Genomic DNA, 20,243 nt, shown 5'->3' on the forward strand with positions numbered 1-20,243 from the left:
AACTGTTTGCCCTTTATGATTGCTTGTTGCTTGTTTAGTTTGATCATATATGTGCTCTCTGCTCTTCATTGAGTCTGAATCTGACCACCAAAACTTTAAGATTAAACAAGACGGTTCATTTATATTATTATAAACATTGGAGAAAATGGAAAGCGCGGTTTTACTGAAGCTATGCTCTGGTTGCCATAGAAACATAACAACACTCCGATCGCGCGGGTATTCGGTTGTTACGTCGTGACGTAATCACGCTCTGATAATATTGTTTCCGGGTCCAAATGCTGGGTCCTCTCTACTTACCGCTTTCGCCCGAGTTTTAACCTGGTTTTAACATGCCGCAGTGCTGTGTCCCGTGTTGTTTAAATAGGTCGGAGTTAAAAAAGACAAGTGACATTCAACTGTCATTCTACCGCTTTACCTGTGACGAGAAAGAAAAGAGAAAATGGCTGCAGTTCATAAGGTAAGTTACAATTCTTTCCTTTATCCCTAACACCCACTGGCGGTGAAGCGAAACCAGTCCTTTTAGAAAAGGGCTTATGTAGTCTAACGTTATGGGTTTTATATGTTGTTTGTTGTTATAAACCCATATCTTGCATTATTTTTCCGTTGTCAGGCCTTGTTCTGCCGCCTAGTTAAGATGAAACGAAGTTAGCTAGCTAAGGCTAACGTTAGCTTTGCCCACAGTCTATGTAACGTTAAGTTAGTGCTGTGTGAGCGAAAATGCCGAATAATGTGCAACGAAGCACGTTATAAAATGATAAAAAAAAAAGAAGAACACTAAATCTATAGACAAATCGAAGCATGAAGATATGTGTAACGTTACATAGCAAGAAAAAACATTAGACCACTTTTTGTATGATAATCTGCTAACGTTAGTCATTTGTCTGAGATATAAGATCAGACTCGTGTCTAATGTACTACAACCTGAAACAAACCTCCTTATATTATGTTATATTATTGTAGATGTAAATTATTATTATAATATTAGGTATTACAGAAATTTCACATGTAGTGAGTTAGTCAGGTCAGTAGGAAAATACTACAACCTTTGAAACATGAAAAAGTATTTAAGGTGAATTACAGTAATTGTTTCATAAACCTATTTGATTGTTGTTATGTAAAGCAAGCGAGCTGTGAGATATTGTCAGATTTTCACCTGAAATAAGTCTTTCTGGTCAATAGGAACATGGTACAACCTTTAAATAAAAATAATAAACAAAATCCCTTTGGTGAATGAATGTAAATATTATACTTATAAAAAGTAATATTTAAATGATAAAATTATAAATACATTTATTTTTTACAGACGTGAAAACTTCATCCCAAACTGCAACTCAAGGGTGTGTGCAGTTGGCATTTCCCCAATGGAAAAGCTGCTGGGCCATCAAGATTTGCTTGGAATGAGGGGAAGACTTTTACCAGAGAACCTCAGCCATCTTCCAAAACGCAAGAAACAAATGGTCCCTAGCAACGTTGAGGATGAGGGACCGGATGCTGACATGGTGACAACTGTAGAGACCCCATGTACCTCAAAAAGTCTTGTGGCACTTGAGGTGGAGAATGAAAAATTGAAAAACAATTGGAGAAACAGAAGCAATTTTTTTACTTCAGTCAAATTTCTAATAGTCCTGACAGAGTTCAATATTTTACTGGATTGCCTGATGTTGCCACTGTCCTGTTTTTGGAATCACTTCTTTCTAAATTTGAACTACAATATCATTCTGATTGGACTGTCCAAATTATGCCCTTAGTTGATCAATTGCTCCTGACTTTAATGAAGCTTAGACTAAATTGCGGCCACATAGACCTTGCAACAAGGTTTAATTGTAGCACAGCCACAGTAACCAACATCTTCACCACCATCATTAGTGCCCTGTATGAGATTTTGTATGTCGTTTTGCTTGATAACAACATCCCCTCCACAACCAAGAATCAAACATCGCTGCCAGACTGCTTCCAGCCCTTCCCTAACTGTAGGATCGTCCTTGACTGCACAGAGGTTGCCGTCTCTAACACGGAGAGGCTTGATGCACAGTGCCATTTGTACAGCCAGTACAAAGGACGAACCACACTTAAGGCTTTAATCGGTGTTGCGCCTAATGGATGTATTACCTTTGCCAGTGACCTGTACGGTAGGAGTGCCTCAGACAAGGCCATAACAGCTGACTGTGGACTTTTCCAACACTTACATCCTGACGATATGGTTATGGCAGACAAGGGCTTCACAATTCGGGACATTTTGCCAGAAGGAGTTTCCCTGAACATCCCGTCTTTCCTCGTCAATGGACAGTTCACTCAGGAGGAAGTGAACAATAACAGGTTAATCTCAAAAGCTAGGATACATGTGGGGCATTTTATTCAGCGACTGAAATTGTTTCACATTTTGGACCACATTCCATACCAGTTCAATCAAAATATAAACAAGATACTGAAAGTGTGTGTGTGTGTGTGTGTGTGTGTGTGTGTGTGTGTGTGTGTGTGTGTGTGTGTGTGTGTGTGTGTGTGTGTGTGTGTGTGTGTGTGTGTGTGTGTGTGTGTGTGTGTGTGTGTGTGTGCGTGTGTGTGTGTGTGTGCGTGTGTGTGTGTGTGTCTTACAAATTTACAAACGCCCATTCTTTGTGAAATTGGATAGGTTAACTGTATTGTATATAGATGAATTTCTGGGTTTAATTAATGTCTGTATATAAATAGCTGTATTTATGGTTTTATTTTAAAGGGTTAGTTCACCCAAAAATGAAAATTCTGTCAGTAATTACTCTCCTTCATGTTGTTCCAACCCTGTAAGACTTTCGTTCATCTTCGGAACACAAATTAAGATATGTGCTCCAGCTCTCAGATTTAATCACAAAATCTTAATTTGTGTTCTGAAGATGAACGAAAGTCTTACGGGGTTAAACAACATGAGGGAGAGTAATTACTGACAGAATTTTAATTCTTGGGTGAACTATCCTTTTATGGCTTCATTGTTACAGTGTAATTATACATGTAAGTTCTGAGTAATATTAACCAACTACATGTACTTACTGTTATTACTATGCAAGTACATGCCAGGTGCAGGTTTCCATGGATCTGATGCCAGTAGTTGTGAGTTTGTTTTAGCGTCAGAGAACCAACCACTTCATCGATTCATTAAAAAAGAAAAACTGAAATATCACATGGTCAACAACTTTTTTTTAAACATAGTTTGGAGCTAAATGTGACAAAATGTTGCTGTTATTTTCAGTCTGAGCCACTTTACAAACGGCGTTGTTTGTTTCAGATCGAGAGTCGGTTCGCAGATAGCACAAGGCTGTCTGATCTCCTATTTACATCTGGAAAACGTATTTTAAAGAGTGTTTGCTCATCTGCATGACGTCTATAGGAGGTTTCCTGCAGATGTCAAATAGATGTTTAGAAGATGTCTCTAAGATGTAATGATTTAGAATGCACGTTAAACTGACATCTCATAAACGTCTAGACATCTGCAGGAAACGTCCTATAGACGTCTTGCAGATGAGTAAACACTCTTTAAAATACGTCTTCCAGATGTAAATAGGAGATCAGACAGCCTTGTGCTATCTGGGTTTCGGTCCACTTGCCCCTCGCGTGGACGCACAGCTCTCGACTGGAAGTCCCGGTTGTTCAGGCTGGTGCAATCCGACAGAAAGGCAGTGTGTGAAATACACAAAATGTGTGAAACAATGCTGTGCTGAAGAACATCTCTGAACACACAATGAACATTGAAGTAAAGTACATTAGACAGCAGCAGAAAACTATTTATTTTCAGGTTCCTAAAAACAGGTTCCAGGCTGGGCGCCGTTTGTAAAGCGGCTCAGACTGAAAATAACAGCAAAATTTTGTCACATTTAGCTCCAAACTATGTTTAAAAAACTGGTATGAATTTTTGACGCACTTTTTAGCACATTTACATCTATATTTTTTCAACTTAGAGATATTTTAAATAGTTAAATCTAAATATTAAATGTTACACCTAAATGTTAAATCTAAATATTAAATTTAAATCTAAATGTTAAATGTAAATGTTAAATATAAATGTAAATGTTAAATCTAATTGTTAATTGTAAATATAAAAGTTAAATATAAATGCTAAATTTAAATGCTAAATCTAAATATAAATGTTCAATATAAATGTTAAATCTAAATATAAATGTTAAATTTAAATCTAAATGTTAAATCTAAATCTAAATGTTGAATCTAAATGTTTAGGTTGAGACTGCAAATTGAAAAATGCTGGTAACAGGAAGTGCCAAAATAAAAGTTCGAGGAGGTCAGTGTTTAGTACAGTGTCAAATAAAGAATAAAAAAAAACCATCTCATCTGGGGAAATGGACTCTTGGGCATGGATTATCACGATGATAACTACCTAAAATAATAATTCGTTTGACATTTTAGCCGAGCAGAAAGCAGCTCTGCTGGCCTTTTTGCAAGCGAACGTGACAGATCTGTCAAAGTGAGCCCCCCCCCCCCCCCCCCCCCCCCCCCCGTGGCTGGCGATTATGACTACAGGTCATAAGTCCCACACCTTTCATAAAAGTGACACTAAAACCTCAAAGTAGCCTACTCTTCAAATACAGTTTCTCCAAACGAGTTTATTATTTTAGGTAGTTATTATTGCGATAATCCATGTCCAAGATAGCAGATACAGTTATTTTTGCTATTTTTAAAGCAGAAAAATTACATATTGAGGCTTTAAGTGGATAGCAATAAGGTGAATATTGATGATGATACACAGTTTGAAAATATTCATTTGAATCCATAACGGGTGTGTCGACTGAACCAGGGGAGGCGTGGTTTGCAAAGAAATTCGATACTGTCAAAGAAGTTGAGTTTGGATTTAAAGAGATGTTGCACCATGTGTTGCACTCTGTCCCACACAATGGGAACCGAGTCTCCTCTGCACATTTATGATCGTTAAATTGTATTTATGAGCATGCTTACAGATGCTTTTGGATCTATGGATGAGCATTCGCAAAACTCTACTGTCAGAAGACAAGCAGTTCTCAGTAGGCTAGCCTGCTGAAATTTACAGCAAGTCTGCAGAACATCTGAGTGATCGTTAATTCGCTGGATAGGCTAGTTGCTCAGGTAAGTTAATCAGTATTCAAATTGTTTTTCTCGAAAACACTTCGTTCAAACTCTAATTAATGATTGCTTTATTATTGTTCTCTGGCAGTGTCATCTCTTAAAGACTATAAAAACATAATAGGCCTACTTAATTTATTTTATGCTATTTTATTTATTTAAAGTGCAAATTCTTATAACGCACGTTTTGCGTTATGTTTAATTGTTAGTGTAGGCGTAGATATATAAGACAGAAATCTATGGCGTTGCATTTTATGATAAAAAACAAAAACAACAACAACAACTATAAAATGATTTAAATTCCGTTGCTTTCCGTGACACTTTTTCATAGAGGTACTATTTGTGAACATTTCATTTTTGGTTGAACATTTTTAATGACTCAGATGAACCGGTTCAAATAACTGATCTGAATCAATCAACAACTCTCCGAAAAGTAGCCTATAAATGCTATATATCAGAAATGTTAAAAATAAAACTTTGTGAAAATATGTTTAAGCCTATAACTTTTACTAAACATTCGAAACATCCAAAAAAAAAATTGCAGACAAGAGATAGATTTTTGTATTGTTTAACATGCAAGTAAAATATTCAGTTTTGATTTAAACTTGTATAAGCTGAATCGTGGTTGTAACAAACTCAATACTGTGGATACATACAAATACAACAGCCTTAAAATAAATCATAACTGAAATAAACATAAAAACAGCAGAACGGCAACATGTCAGGGACAATGTGACTGTGTAGTTATGTGGGCTAAAATAAGTTCTGAATTGATTCAGTTCTTTGAAATTAAGTTTGTTCATTGGACTTTCCTTTAATAGTTTTTAAACTTAAGAAAGTGTGCTCTTTGTACACTCTGTGAAACATTATTCAGCAGAATAATGTTGAATATGTAAACAAGAGCTGGGTTGAAGTTTCAGAATTTTCTTCACAAACCCTTGCCCATCTCTTTTTCTTTCGTGTACCTGTTTTATTTCTCAGCTTTATTTCCTGTAAGCTCTTCCTTTTCTCAACAGTTACCTGAGGACCCTCAGACGTCATCACCTCGTCATCATCAGAACTCATCCACCATGGGTCACTTAACCTCTGCATTACTGAGGGGGATTTCTCTCCTGCTGGTGACCCAATGTGTGTTTACTATGATGTTGTTTAATGCCACAGATCTTGGCATTCTCTTGGATAAGTACCTGGAAGATGATGATGGAGACTGGATGGTGGAGAGACAGCGAGGCAAGAGGGCCATCACTACCAGTGACATGCAGGCTATCCTGAACCTTCACAACAAACTTCGAGGGCAGGTCTACCCACCAGCTTCAAATATGGAATACATGGTAAAACGTCTCTTCTCTGCTACAAATGATCAAATATGGTGAATAACATGTATTGGGAAGTATTATCCACTCAAATTTTTCTTTAGTTTAGTGGTAAGTGTACACATAGACTTTGCAATCTATTTTGCATTAATTTGTTTTGCAGTCAGCTGTTACCTTTGTGGTTTTGGTATTGCATAGAAAACTATTCATGACAGTCTAATCCTGGCTTAATCTAAGCCCTGTCTGTGAAACCAGGCCTTAGAGTATCTGATTTTACTTGTACTGAATGTAGGCTGACTAGGCTATAATATGCACTAGTCCTCAACACCTAAGATACATGCCAGTGAAAATAAGAAACTGAACACCTCACCATTGCAATAAATCAAGGTCAATACAACACCCTCTTAAAGGGATAGTTCCCCCAAAAATGAAAATTCTGTCAGTATTTACTCACCCTCATGTTGCTCCAACCCTGTAAGACCTTCGTTCATCTTCGGAACACGAATGGGCTCTATGCACGGCGTTATTTCCGGTGAAGGATTAAGGATGCTCGATAACTTCCGCCGATCATAGAGTCCAATGCAATACCGAGAATTTATATTGAATTTTATACTCCATGGTTATACTAATGAAACGTTAGTCACAAAAACAGATAAAACAGACACCCCTCGTTGTGTTTATGCTTCTTTTTAAAATTATATTAAATAAACATAACTATATATATAAAATTACATCTAAACGTATGTACGTTTCGTTTCAAAGACGGGAGGACAGTAAATATTGAAGACTCTGCCATAATCCCGTTTTCTCCGGTTTTCCTCCGCTTTAATCTACACAACCGGAAATGGACGAGCATCCTTACGTCAAATGCGGAACTTATGCGTGCATATAGCCCATTAAGATTTACATTTACATTTAGTCATTTATCCAAAGCGACTTACATCATCATGAAGAGGCAATAACAACACAAGAAGTGCTCAAAATACAAAGTTCAAACATTGCTCAGAGTAGCATAAACCAGACAAGTAAGGATTTATTTATAAAGTGCTCACGGAAGAGATGGTGTGATGCTGGAGGAAGTACTGAATCTCAGTACTTAAGTAAAAGTACAAATAACCAGATAAATATTTACTTTAGTAAAAGTAGAAGTAACACAATGGCAACCATACTTAAGTAAAAAGTAAAAAGTACGTGATTTTAAATGTACTTTAAGTATTAAAAGTAAAAGTACTTGCATAACAATTTATTCTCTTAATGTCTATTTTCTAATGATTAATAAAACATTTAAATCTAACTCATTCAACCTAATACTCCTATAATGATGTTCAATAATTCTGGAAAAAAATTGTTGTCACCATTTCTGAAACAAGCTTGCAATTAGGCAATATGCACATCATGCTTTTCATTACTATATATTAATAACTATGTTTGGCAGTAAACGCGATTAATTTATGGTGTAATTCTGAACCTCTTGGCTTGCCATAATCCTAACCAAACGTATATTACACACAGTGCGTTTCCTATGCACGTAAAATCAAATTTACGGGAATAAATTGCACGATAAACACACTGCGTCCGAGACGCATTTATTGTGACCGGGTTGATATATCTATGGCAATCAAACGTCACTGATCAGAAAATGTAATGAAAAAGTAATAGAAGTTGTAGAAATGTAGTGGAGTAGAAAGTATAATAATTGCTGCAAAATGTAACGAAGTAAAAGTAAAAAGTATGGACTATTTATTCTACTTAAGTGAAGTAAAGATACGTGAAAAATGTACTTAAGTAAAGTAACAAAGTATTTGTACTTCGTCACATTCCACCACTGTGAATGAGAATGTTCTGGAGAGTGATTTTGAGGCTCTCTGTGATGGTACCACGAGCCGTCTCTCATTGACTGATCGTAGGATTCTGGTAGGGATGTATACTTACTTGTAGTAATGAGTGGAAGTAGAAGAAAGCTGATCCTATGGTCAATCTGTAAGCAAGTGTCAACGCCTTGAACTTGATGCAAGCAGCGAGTGGTAGCCAGTGCAGAGAGATGAACAGAGGAGTGATGTGGGCCCTTTTGGGCTCGTTGAAGACAAGACGAGCACCAGCATTCTGGATCATTTGTAGAGGTTTAGCTGCACATGATGGAAGCATTGCAGTAATCGAGCTTAGAAATAACCAGGGCCTGGACAAGAAGCTGTGTCGCCTGCTCAGTTAGGAAAGGCCTGATCTTCCTGATGTTGTGCATTGCAAACCTGCATGATCGAGCTGTCTTTGTAATATGGTCTGAGAAGGTCAGCTGGTCATCAAAGATTACTCCAAGATTTCTGACCGAACTTGATGGGGTGATTGAAGAAGAATCTAGCTGGATAGTGAAGTCGTGCTGTAGAGACAGATTGGCAGGGAGTCTTAGTCAGGTTGAGCTGCGGGTGATGTTCCTTCATCCATGCCGAGACGTCCGCCAGACAGCTTGAGAAAAGTGCTCACTAACACAGATTTAGACAGATTTGTGAACAATATTTCAGAGAAATATGCCTTTTATGTACATAGAAAAGGTTTTAGATCTTTGAGTTCGGCTCATGAAAAATGGGGGCAAAAACAAAAGTATTGCATTTATAATTTTGTTCAGTGTAGTTATCAGTATCCCAGAAACGTTCAATGTGTTGGACCTTCTTGATGTACGTGGCCCCTGGCTGGATTTGGCTGGATTTCCTTGCATGCTAAACAGAACAGGACCATGAGACTGACCCAGCTTATAATTTTACTTCAGAAAATGAATAAGTAAATAAATAGGTGCTTGCAGCATGAGTAGTCTTGAGCAGTAAGAAACCATTTATACTGCAGCTTTTCAGAAAGACGGGTAGCGGTTTGAGAGATTGTTAACTGGGTGTCGGGAGTGGAGTTTGGGCAGCTCAGCAGAGTGAGAGTAATAGGAAAGGTGTGATGGATGTGGAGACATGGAATGTGATGATGCACTCCTCCAGCCCTCCACAGCCTCTTACAATAACCGATTCTGAATTCTAGGCAAAACAGCAGAATTTCAGACTGCAGCAGGGAAATCCAGCAATCAACAGACCCACATTTCAACAGGAACCCGGTCTTATTCCCACACACATGCACTGTACTGAGGCTACATTTACTCTACATTTCTCATTTAATACTTTAACTGAGGCTCTTTTGCCACTCAACAGAAAAAAATAGCTCATGAGGGACATTGGAAATTTTCCATTTTCTTGGAATGTGACCAGATGATAAAAAAACGTGCAGCTAATGAGGTGTCAAAAGATGTAAACAATGGTGTGTGAAAGAGTGCATGTCTGCCCTGACGGGACGTGTTTTCCTTTACTGGTCCTGCCTAAGTGTGGATTCTTTAGGGCCTCCCATACTGAGAACGCTGTATAAACAGAATAAGTTTAGCCTCTTTTTTTTCAGTTTACAGATTATTTTGGGGCAGCTTTTTCAGTTTTGGGCAGCTGAACAATCTATTTGTGGTGTTTGATTTTGTTGGTACACCATAACACCTTGAATCATTAATATACACATGCTAAATGGAATACTAAAAAAAAATATCTCCATAGATATTAGACACCATTACACTAACATTGTAACTATAAAATAAATGGTAACACTTCCTTTTACAGTCCTTTTACCCATGTACATACTATGTACTTATTATAGTAATTATAATTACTGGGTAATAACTAAGTACTAACCCTGAACCTACCCCTAAACCATGTACTTGCCTTATATTAGCCAGTACTTTCTAGGTAAGTACACTGTAAGTACGACTAAATGCCTGTCTCTTCACAGGCGTTTAGTCGTCTCACTCTCATCGCAGGTGTTGGGGGATCTGAAGTCTCCATGGGAGGCTGGATACAAACTGGAGCTGTCAAACGCCATTTTTCTCGGGACTCACATCCAGAGATAACAATAGAAAGGCAAATGGAAAGTAATTAGCATAGCTGATGTTCATAATGATTTCCATTGCACGAGAGTAGATGTTAAAAAAACAAAACACAATTTCACAATTTCCCCGCAAACCCAACCATACGCGCCAACCCGTTTGACTAAGGCTAGTAAAGACTAGACATAAGACTATGCATCCTGATAAAGTTTTGGAAATTGACCTTAATGCCTTAATTAAAAAATGAGGAAAACTCCAACCTTTAAGGACACTCATTTTATTTGTGAATGAATAATGCATTGTAAAAAGTTCTCTTGGCTTTTTGGATTTAAAATATCCTCACATCATTAACACCCTTCACCATACCTAGAGATTGGCATGGGGTACTTTCCATAAGATCATCTCTCTATGCAAATCGTACCAGCTATTAGGCTAACTGAAACAAAACCATGCCAATCTTTAGCTATGGTGAAGGGTATGTGAGGGTGTGGGGCTATTTTAAATTTACTTTGTAACTTTTTACAATGCATTATTCATTCACAAAGAAAACGAGTGTCCTTAAATGTTGTTTTCTTCAACAAAAAAAAGTTTTCTTCTTTTTTCTAATTAAGGCAATAAGATCAATTTCCAAAATGTGATATATTGTTTTGTTCCCCCTTTGTAGTCAACTTTAGCATGGTTGTGTTTTGTGTATGTCATTTTTTTTAAGGTAACACTTTATTTTGATACCTCACTTTAGACATTCTTCTAACTATAAGTAACTGTGCAACTACATGTGAACTACCAGCCATTAGAGTACTAATGGACTGTGCTTAATATCTGGTAAAACTTTATTTAGATTCTTTTTACTTTAGACTTTTCAAGTACTGCATTTTTTGTATACAAGGTGCTAGATTTTTTTATATCTTTGTTATCATGACAATGTAATGCCTAAAACTTAAATGAAAAGAACAACTTTTGAGCTTCTTGTATTAAATGCCGAATATACCTTTAAGTATAAAGGCCTACTGTGATGGGTGGCTTAGCGAACCAAGCTGACATCCTGTTGGCAGGTGCTCACTTCAAGGATTAATGTCTCAGGCAATTGTTTCAGCTATTTTGGGGACCTTTTTGGGACAGATTTTCCACTGGACTGTTCTTGGGACCTCCTAGGGGGAAAGTGTAACATGTATGGGCAGTGACAGGCCAGAAAACTCCCTGGTCACCCCCGCCTCAATTCTGGCTCCAACCTTGAGTTTTGTATGCTCTCCATTCAAGGTGAAAGTGCCATTTTGCTTTTCCATGTGGGTCAGATAGAAATGCTTAGATTTGTGAGTAGCCTTCAATGGTGTAATGTGCAACCAAATATAGGAACAGAGCAGGAAATACAGAAGACAAAGGTATATGGAGAACATTAATGTAGTCCAGTGATTCTCAAACTTTTCTGGTCATGCCTCCCCTTCCAATCCCTTGCAGTACCTGTGTGCTTTAACCCCTAGTCAGCCACACCCCACACTTCTGTATCCAAAATAATTATTGTGCCTTTTGAATCAGTGCACAAGAAAAACAAACCAAGAGGTAGACCAGAAAGAAATCTGGTTCTTTGTACAGCCTGCAAGCACTCATTGTATTGAAGGTCAACTGAATCTATAAAAACTATCATACTGAATGTCACATAGACTAAAACAGCCATTGACTTTAGTAGGATTACACATTTTTTTATGTTAACAACCTTATAACCAGGTCATAATTACAACTACCCATACAAAAGATTAGGGATTTGTTTTTTGTAATGCGTTTCGGAATTTCAGCCCTGTATTTGTATTTCTTGTAGGTGTGGGACACTGAACTGGAGCGGAGCGCTGAGGAATGGGCCGAGACCTGCCTGTGGGAGCATGGCCCAGCTGGTCTGCTGCCTCAGATTGGTCAGAACCTGGGAGTGCACTGGGGAAGGTCTGATTGTGCTTTGTTTCTTTATTGGCATGTGAGCTTAATAGTCAACACATTGTGATATCTAAACTACTCTATTAAAAACTCCTTAAAAACAAAACAAAAATCTTTCGCAAACCTTTGATTGGTAGTGTAAATGTCAGTCTGACAATCTTCCAGTCTCTGTGGGCTGTTCTATGCTAGAGTATATTGTGGACAACCAACCCATATGATGTTTTGTCTAAGACCAGGCTATGCATGCCTATGTTTGGGTGGTTTTATTCTGCATTAGACAAAGCATGAATTTCAGGTTATTATTAATTGTGCTTTTTTTTATGTTCACCCCAGGTATCGTCCACCTACTTCTCATGTACAAGCCTGGTACGATGAGGTCAAAGACTACTCATTCCCATACCCCCAGGAATGTAGCCCTCACTGTCCTTTTAGGTGCAGTGGTCCAGTCTGTACCCACTACACTCAGGTTAGATATAATCACTGGAACATACCTCATAAGCATATCATGTGGGTAACTAGTTGCAAAATGAATTTGAAAACAGTTCTGAAATCGCCAGTGAAGGAATTTTAATACCAATGTGTCATCGCCTCGGCCACCTCCTAAGTCCCCTCCTTGTTTTCCCTTTTGTTCATTAAAACCTTTTTGAACTCACCTTTATCCTCATCATCGCCATTGCGTGACAGCCGTGCCCAAATGGCAAAAAAAAAAGGGTTACTTCACCCAAAAATGAAAATTATGTCATTAAAGACTCATCCTCATGTCGTCTCAAGCACATAAGACCTCCGTTTATCTTCTGAACAGTTTAAGATGTTTTAGATTTAGTCCGAGAGCTTTCTGTCCCTCCATTGAAAATGTATACATGGTATACTGTCTTTGTCCAGAAAGAAAATAAAGACATCATCAAAGTCCGCTGTGATGCTGATGACGTAAGACGCTGGTGACGTATTATCTGGTGCGTCCGTGTATTCAGGTTCAAATAAATATGGCTGGGCAAAAAAATCTATACATTGTATACATTTTCAATGGCTCTCGGACTAAATCTAAAATTTCTTAAACTGTGTTCTGAAGATGAACAGAGGTCTTAAGGGTTTGGAACGACGTGATGGTGAGTCATTAATGACATAATTTTAAAGTGTAATTTAAAGTATAAATTCACCAAAATGAAAAATCTGTAATTAACACATTTTTAAGAATCTTCACTCAACTCTTGTCCATACAATGACAATTAATAGCCACCATTATCCCAGTCTGTTAAACTCCAAATAGAAGAATGGACAGTAATATAGTAGGCAACCTACATTCAATGTTTTTCTCACACAAAGCTATCTTATGGTTTCGAAAGACTTTATAACGGGGGAAAATAAGCAAATCATATGGATATTAAAGCTACAGACTGCTTGAGGTTATTGTATAGACAAGAGTAACCCATGCAAATAGATTTGAATATAGAACAAATTCATTGTGCTGATGATAATGCCTAAGGTCATTAAATGATTTCAACCAGATTACTTATAGTCAGATATACTTGATTGACTGTTTTGCTTCCTTACTTATTCCAGCTTGTTTGGGCAACTAGTAGTCGAATTGGCTGTGCGATCAACGTGTGCTACAACATGAATGTGTGGGGCCAGATTTGGGCAAAAGCAGTTTATCTTGTGTGCAACTACTCACCAAAGTGAGTTACTTATTCGTTATTCTTCATACATGATTAAGTACTGTACTCATTCTCTGTCATTTGTATTATGCTAGTTTGTCATTGTTGTCTCTCCTTCTTTGTGTTTTGTTCTGTGTAGAGGTAACTGGTTGGGATATGCCCCATATAAACATGGCCCCTCTTGCTCTGCCTGCCCACCTAGCTATGGAGGAGTTTGCAGAGAAAATCTCTGTTATAAAGGTTTGGAGCTTATATTACAGGAGCTTCCAACTTTGCCAATACATACACTACTGTTCAAAAGTTTAGGATCAGTAAAATGTGTTAGCATTTAAATTGCTGCAAAAAAGTTATTTTTCAAATGGTAGTGTATATACATTGTATTTTATCAATCATTTATTGATTGCTTGATGATTAGCATCAGTTTCTCAAATACACCATAACTTGATCCAGGCAAAATGGAAGACTCATTTCTTTGTTTCATTTTCAGGTGATGGAACAAATAGACAAAGCCCACGTGAGGAAACAGACGAAATAAATTCTATAGAACCCGAGGTCTCTCACAGTTCTGGACCCCATTTACGGCCCCCAAGTCCTACCAGACGCCTAAATACAGTTGTGAGCAAAGAGCAGATGTGTAAGCTGTGGTTCACTGATTATGCTTTTCAGAGTCACAGGGGAACCACTTACAGAAATATAAGTTGTGCTTGAAAAACAATTTCTGTTTCATCTAAAAAATACATTTGCTGGCTCTTAAACCTATTTTTGTTTAACTCAGATTGTTTTGATGTTCACCAGGCATGAATCTGTCAATGAATTTTTTTTTTTTTTTCAAACGTATATTTAATGTTGGAAGTGCAGCGGGGAGGTTTTTTTTTTTTTTTTTTTTTTTCTCATAATCGTGATTCCCCTGCTGAGCATGTTTGCTTTGGGGACGATGAATACTTGTGGGTTTTAAATTGCTTCCTTTGCTGAAAGGGGGTTTGGACTGAAAGCTGAGATCTCCTGCTGTTGGCCACCATGAACTCCTGCTGGAATTCCACAGCTTGCTTTTACAAAACTGGAGGAACAGAGCTGTACATTTCTGCAGTGCTGCTAAACTATACAGCATGTCTAAACACAAATGAACCACCTGCATTTATTTTCTCCTTTGTGCAGCACAGATTGTGACATGTGACACAAAGCTAAGAGACCAGTGTAAAGGCACCACATGTAATAGGTGAGATAAAATAATTAATTTAAACATATATATATACACAGTACCTTTTAAAAGTCATTTTGGCCATTTGGTACTACTAATAATAGATCCTGACTACACACAATCTATGTACCATAATTCTAAAGATCTGTATGCAATTTTATCTTTAATTTCTCCAAAGGTACGAGTGTCCTGCTGGTTGTTTAGACAGTATGGCAAAGGTGATTGGAACAGTGTATTATGACATGGTAAGTGTGGCATAAAGATTTATTTATTTTTTTTCCAGTTTATCATGTCTTGTGTAGTTCATGCCAACAACAACTTCGCCCTCAGCAATCAAGTATTTGCCGGGCAGGCATCCATTATGGTGTCATTGACAATGATGGAGGCTGGATGGATGTCACAAGACAGGGCAGGAAAGACTTCTTCATCAAATCATACAAAAATGGACTTCAGTCCTTTGGGTAAGCAATCTGTTTAAGATTGAATTACATGCGCATTAGAAACAACTCCATCTAACATAATGAAAATGTTACAGGAAGTACCAGAGTGCCAATGCCTTCTCAGTATCCAAAGTGACAAGTAAGTTTTAAATTAGTTTTTCACACTCTGCAATACTTCATTTTGATTGGTCAGCTGCAGCATTCAGAGGTCACTTATTTAATATAATGGCTTCGGACTTAAAATGTTTTTTCAGCATTATTACTTCACTATCACATAATCCTTCTGAAATCATTTTCATATGCTGATTTGGTGCTTAAGAAAAAAATCATATTATTGTCAATTTTGTAAACGGTTGTGCTGCTTAATATGATCGTGGATGTATATTCTTTTGAACAAAGTTTAAAATAACAGCACTTATTTGAAATAGAAATCTTGGTTATTTTATAAATGTCTTTACTTTCGATCAATGCATCCTTTCTAAATACGGTAAGCCCAAACTTTTAAACAGTGGTGTATATATTTGCTAAGTAGCTGAGTAGAAGCACAACAATGACCAGCCAGTCAGTTATTATCACAAAATAAACCCTGACATACTATGAGTAATCAGGACCACAGTTTGAAACGGGGGGTCTTGTATTACCCTGCAAGGGTTTCATAACGTACCTTTACTATTAATTTCACAATCTTTCCTCTGTTGCAGTAAAAGTTATCACATGTGAGACTACAGTTTCTGTGCTGTGCCCTTACCACAAGCCTGCAAGACACTGTCCTAGGTACAAATCTGTAATGAACCAAATCTCCAGCTGAAATGTTATTTTATCTTAACAGTTTTGAAATAAAACCTGCCAATAGCATTTGAAACTTCATTTGAAAAAATAAAACTTTCCAACCTGTGTTGTCTTCCCACAAGGATTTACTGTCCTCGCAACTGCCAGCAAGAAACTCCCCTTTCTCGAGTCATAGGCACCAGAATTTATTCAGATGTAAGCTTTTTCATTTTTCAAAATCAAATTTAAAGGGATAGTTCACCCAAAAATGAAAATTCTATCATTATTTACTCACCCTCAAGTTGTTCCAAACTTGTATGAATTTATTTCTTCTGCTGAACAGAAAAAAAGATATTTTGACAAACATGGGTAACCAGTCAGCATTGACTTCCATAGTATGGAAAAAATATATATTATGGAGGGTCAAAGGGGCCTATCAACTGCTTGGTTACCAACAGTCTTTAAAATATCTTCTTTTGTGTTCAGCAGAAGAAAGAAATTCATACAGATTTGGAACAACATGAGAGTGAGTAAATGATGACAGAATTTTCATTTTGGGGTGAATTATCCCTTTAAAGCACAAAGATTGCCGTCCCACTAAAGACCATGTGTTTGTTTTGCAGAAATCTAGTATATGCAGGTCTGCAATTCATGCCGGCGTGTTAAGCAACGGGTCAGGTGGTTACATTGACGTGATGCCCACAGACAACAGGAAGCTGTACATTTCCTCATACCAGAATGGCATAGTCTCAGAAAGGTAGGTTTTATCCCCAAACTGGCCCATGTGCACTTGGTGTAAGGCAGAGTATGGGGCAGCCTGTCTCTCCTTAAGCTTTTAAAATCACAGGCCTTTTTTGAGAAAGCTGATTAGGGTAGAGCTGTACCAGTGGTTCCACTCCAAGCATGATGTAGTAAACTTTGTTAGTCACTTTGAAGGTATGCTTGCTAATGGTTGACAAAATCATGGATGAATGGACATGTTACAATTATGCTACTTCACAATGGCTTGTAATGACAAAATGAACATATCTATCCCATCAAATCAACACCAAGGATTTTTATCACAAACATCTTCTTACACTAAATAAGCTTTTCACCAAAAGTGGTCATTAAGAACACAATTATGTTTAAGAGTTGGGAGGCATTGCTTATTTAACCTCTGTGTTCTCTCACAGCCTGCCGAACTCCGCGGGTGGCAAAGCATTCAGAGTATTCGCAGTTGTTTGAAATCGCGGCCACTATCAACTTGTTCTGTTGATTAGGCTGTAATTGTGGCCATTGTGAGACCTTTTCTGCTCTAACCAGCCTATACTATATTTCCTTTCACACAAATGTTGCCTGAACTAAGAATTTGCTGTATAGACTGAGACCCTCTCCAATTCATCAAGCTGATTAGCCATTGTATTGCCTAAAAAGCATGTAATTAGAGGATCGTCAGGGAATATGGTGTCTGTATTGTAGAGAAAAAGCACTTAAGTTAAGTTTTAAGCTTCCATTATTTTCATAAAGAACATTTCAGAGACTATTATAGCATATCTACAATATATTTTAGATGTTAAGTTGACATATTAAGTTGTCTTGTTATGTTGTCATGTTATTTTTTTCACTGTATTTATATATATATATATATATATGGGCAAGAAAGGACTGCTGATAAAGTTTTAGGGTTTTTTCTGATTATTTGGATGAAAATAAAGAATGTGGATATAATCCTGCAGGGCAGGAGTTAACATATAAAAAACATCCAACAAAATGTTATATGAAACGTCCACATTATTAAACACTGTAAATAGCTTGTTTTGAATAGCTTGTCTTAATTGTAATGAGGTTCTGTATTCATGTGCTGTGTACTGTATCATAAAGCAACTTTATTATCATTTAATGTTTTTTATAGGTTACTTAAAAAATCGAGTGTTTATATGATGTCCAAATTAATTTGGGGTGCCATTTTGTTTGCAGTTTTTTTGGGGAACATTTGTATTTCCTTGAAGTCGACATGAAACGGAAGTTGTGATAGTCGTTTCTTCCCTATTTTGATGTACTGTATATCTGAGTGAAACTGCTTCTCGAACAAGAAAAAAAAATGTAGGGCAGGACTTGAGTTTGTCAATCGGGAACTAATTGGATCGTGTTATTGCTGTAATGTGAGTGAGAGATTTGCCATCCTTACGCCAGTAAAATGGATTTTCATGGAGGCTTTAATGCAGTGGTTCTCAACTGGTGGGTCACACCCCAAAAAATAGTCACAGATCGGTTCCAATGGGAAAAAATCTAACCATATAATTGGGTGAACGCGATTTAACCAAGTGCAACATGTTCTGGCATCAACATTTCAATCAACCAATCAAATTTGAGAAACCAGTTGCTAACCATTGTCTTGAAGTGGGGATACATTAGTGAAATGTAATGGTCAAAATGTCCTTTGTCTTACGTGTAGCAATTTATGAAGCACCGCTCAAAGTCACTTTCCGTGTGGAAAGAGAGAAATCTCCAAAACTGTCCAGTGGCGATTGGCACTTTACATTGTCCTCCCCTTACAATGTCTTATCATAATGGCCTTGTATAATGAATGCATATGGTTGTACAAATTATTTGTTTTCTACCTCACATTGTTTAAGAAACATATTATAATAAACTTAATCAGTCTCTTGTATGCCTTTTTAACTGTTTTCAGCTCACAATGGGAATTTTTGTTGTTGTAGAAACACTAGACTAGTACAATGCATGGAATAGACAAATGATTGAGGCCATCTGTCTGTAACGAAAACCAGATGGAATAATTTTCAGTGTTTACTGCTCTCTCGCCCTCAAACTAACAGCTGAAACAAATCCCTTATGGATTATAGAATCATTTTATTGAGGAACACACTTCCACATTACTTTCATTCATTCAGGTGGATAGATGCAGCAGATCTAATTTGGTAGAAGAATTAAATGTCTTCTCAGTAAGAAGGATGGTAAATTTGGGTAAATGACTACTAAACCGGGTGCTACTACTGAATATTAATCACCTCCAGACACCTCAAGTTTTCTTTTAAATAACTTGTTTATTAGTTAGAAGTCCACTTTGTCAGTGCAACCTGATTATTTTCAGACGTGCCGCAGTCGCAGCCTGCTGAGCCGTAGAAAGCCAGTATTTATAGCTAATGTCCAAAACATCATTCTCTATCCAGGTCATGTTCCACCTGAATGCCTGCAGTCCAGAAACACAACTCAAGTGTAATTACCAGCCACCACACTGACATCATAACAAAACAGAGTAATGCAGGGTGACTAACACACTAACATATGTTTATAATATAAAGTGCCACTAACGTATAATGACATGATTCCAACACCTTGATAAATAACTTTGCCTGTTTATTGGAGCTAGGTGCCTTTGGATGGAAATAACTCAAAAAAGCAATAACACTGGACATGGAAATATTAGTGTTACCACTGCTTTCTTACATCGTAATCGACAAAATGTACACAAAAAAAAAATAAAATAAAAAAAAAAATACACACACCCACTTTATTAAAGGAAAATGAAATACATAAATGTATGCTCAATTTGTCTTTTTCTGCTAAGTGAGAACAGACAAAGAACAACCCTGTGAGCATGTCAGAATTATTACGGCCATTGGACCACATGGAGCTATAGTTGAATGACAAAGGTTTTATTCTAATGTATTATTGAATATTCATACTGTATAATTTTGCTTGTAAAGTTAGTGTGAACAATGCCATATTTATTTACAATCAAATGTTGCTTAGAAGGATTGTGAACAATCAAATGACTACTCTACTTATTTAGTGCCATTTCTTTAAATAGGTCTTTATGCATTTGTATTTGTGGGTTTTATTCCATGTCTATAGCTTTAAAGCCTCAATATGTAATGTAGTAAAATGGGCCAAAATTATTGATGACTTATACCGTACTTTTTGTCCAAAAATGTCTCTAGAATAAGATTGCCCCGCTCCACATATCAT

The 20,243-nt window shown here is 37.1% G+C and overlaps 1 protein-coding gene and 1 pseudogene across 6 annotated transcripts; both read left to right on the forward strand.

Moving 5' to 3' along the window:
- The first annotated feature begins 243 nt into the window (after window positions 1-243).
- On the forward strand, window positions 244-3,237 carry LOC148969598 (uncharacterized; annotated as a pseudogene). The gene is made up of 2 exons (XR_016149221.1): window positions 244-457; window positions 1,304-3,237. The product of XR_016149221.1 is annotated as an uncharacterized LOC148969598 (transcript).
- Window positions 2,177-18,915, forward strand: crispld1a (cysteine rich secretory protein LCCL domain containing 1a). Of its 5 annotated transcripts, none has more exons than XM_089125672.1 (16): window positions 2,177-2,316; window positions 6,096-6,153; window positions 6,241-6,410; window positions 12,101-12,219; window positions 12,544-12,676; window positions 13,771-13,886; window positions 14,005-14,105; window positions 14,353-14,499; window positions 15,021-15,081; window positions 15,242-15,308; window positions 15,394-15,524; window positions 15,599-15,642; window positions 16,205-16,277; window positions 16,415-16,487; window positions 16,895-17,028; window positions 17,447-18,915. In XM_089125672.1, the coding sequence occupies exons 2-16, from the start codon at window positions 6,150-6,152 to the stop codon at window positions 17,496-17,498; spliced, it is 1,425 nt and encodes a 474-aa protein (XP_088981798.1). In that variant the 5' UTR covers window positions 2,177-2,316; window positions 6,096-6,149; the 3' UTR covers window positions 17,499-18,915. The 5 variants fall into 5 exon arrangements, with proteins under 5 accessions (XP_088981798.1, XP_088981796.1, XP_088981799.1 ...); XM_089125671.1 differs by lacking the exon at window positions 2,177-2,316 and adding an exon at window positions 4,480-5,082; XM_089125670.1 differs by having other exon boundaries at window positions 6,096-6,410.
- Window positions 18,916-20,243: the final 1,328 nt, after the last annotated feature.

Source organism: Pimephales promelas, chromosome 22 (genome assembly GCF_988280905.1).
Source record: "Pimephales promelas chromosome 22, fPimPro1.hap1.1, whole genome shotgun sequence".
NCBI classification, from domain to species: Eukaryota; Metazoa; Chordata; class Actinopteri; order Cypriniformes; family Leuciscidae; genus Pimephales; species Pimephales promelas.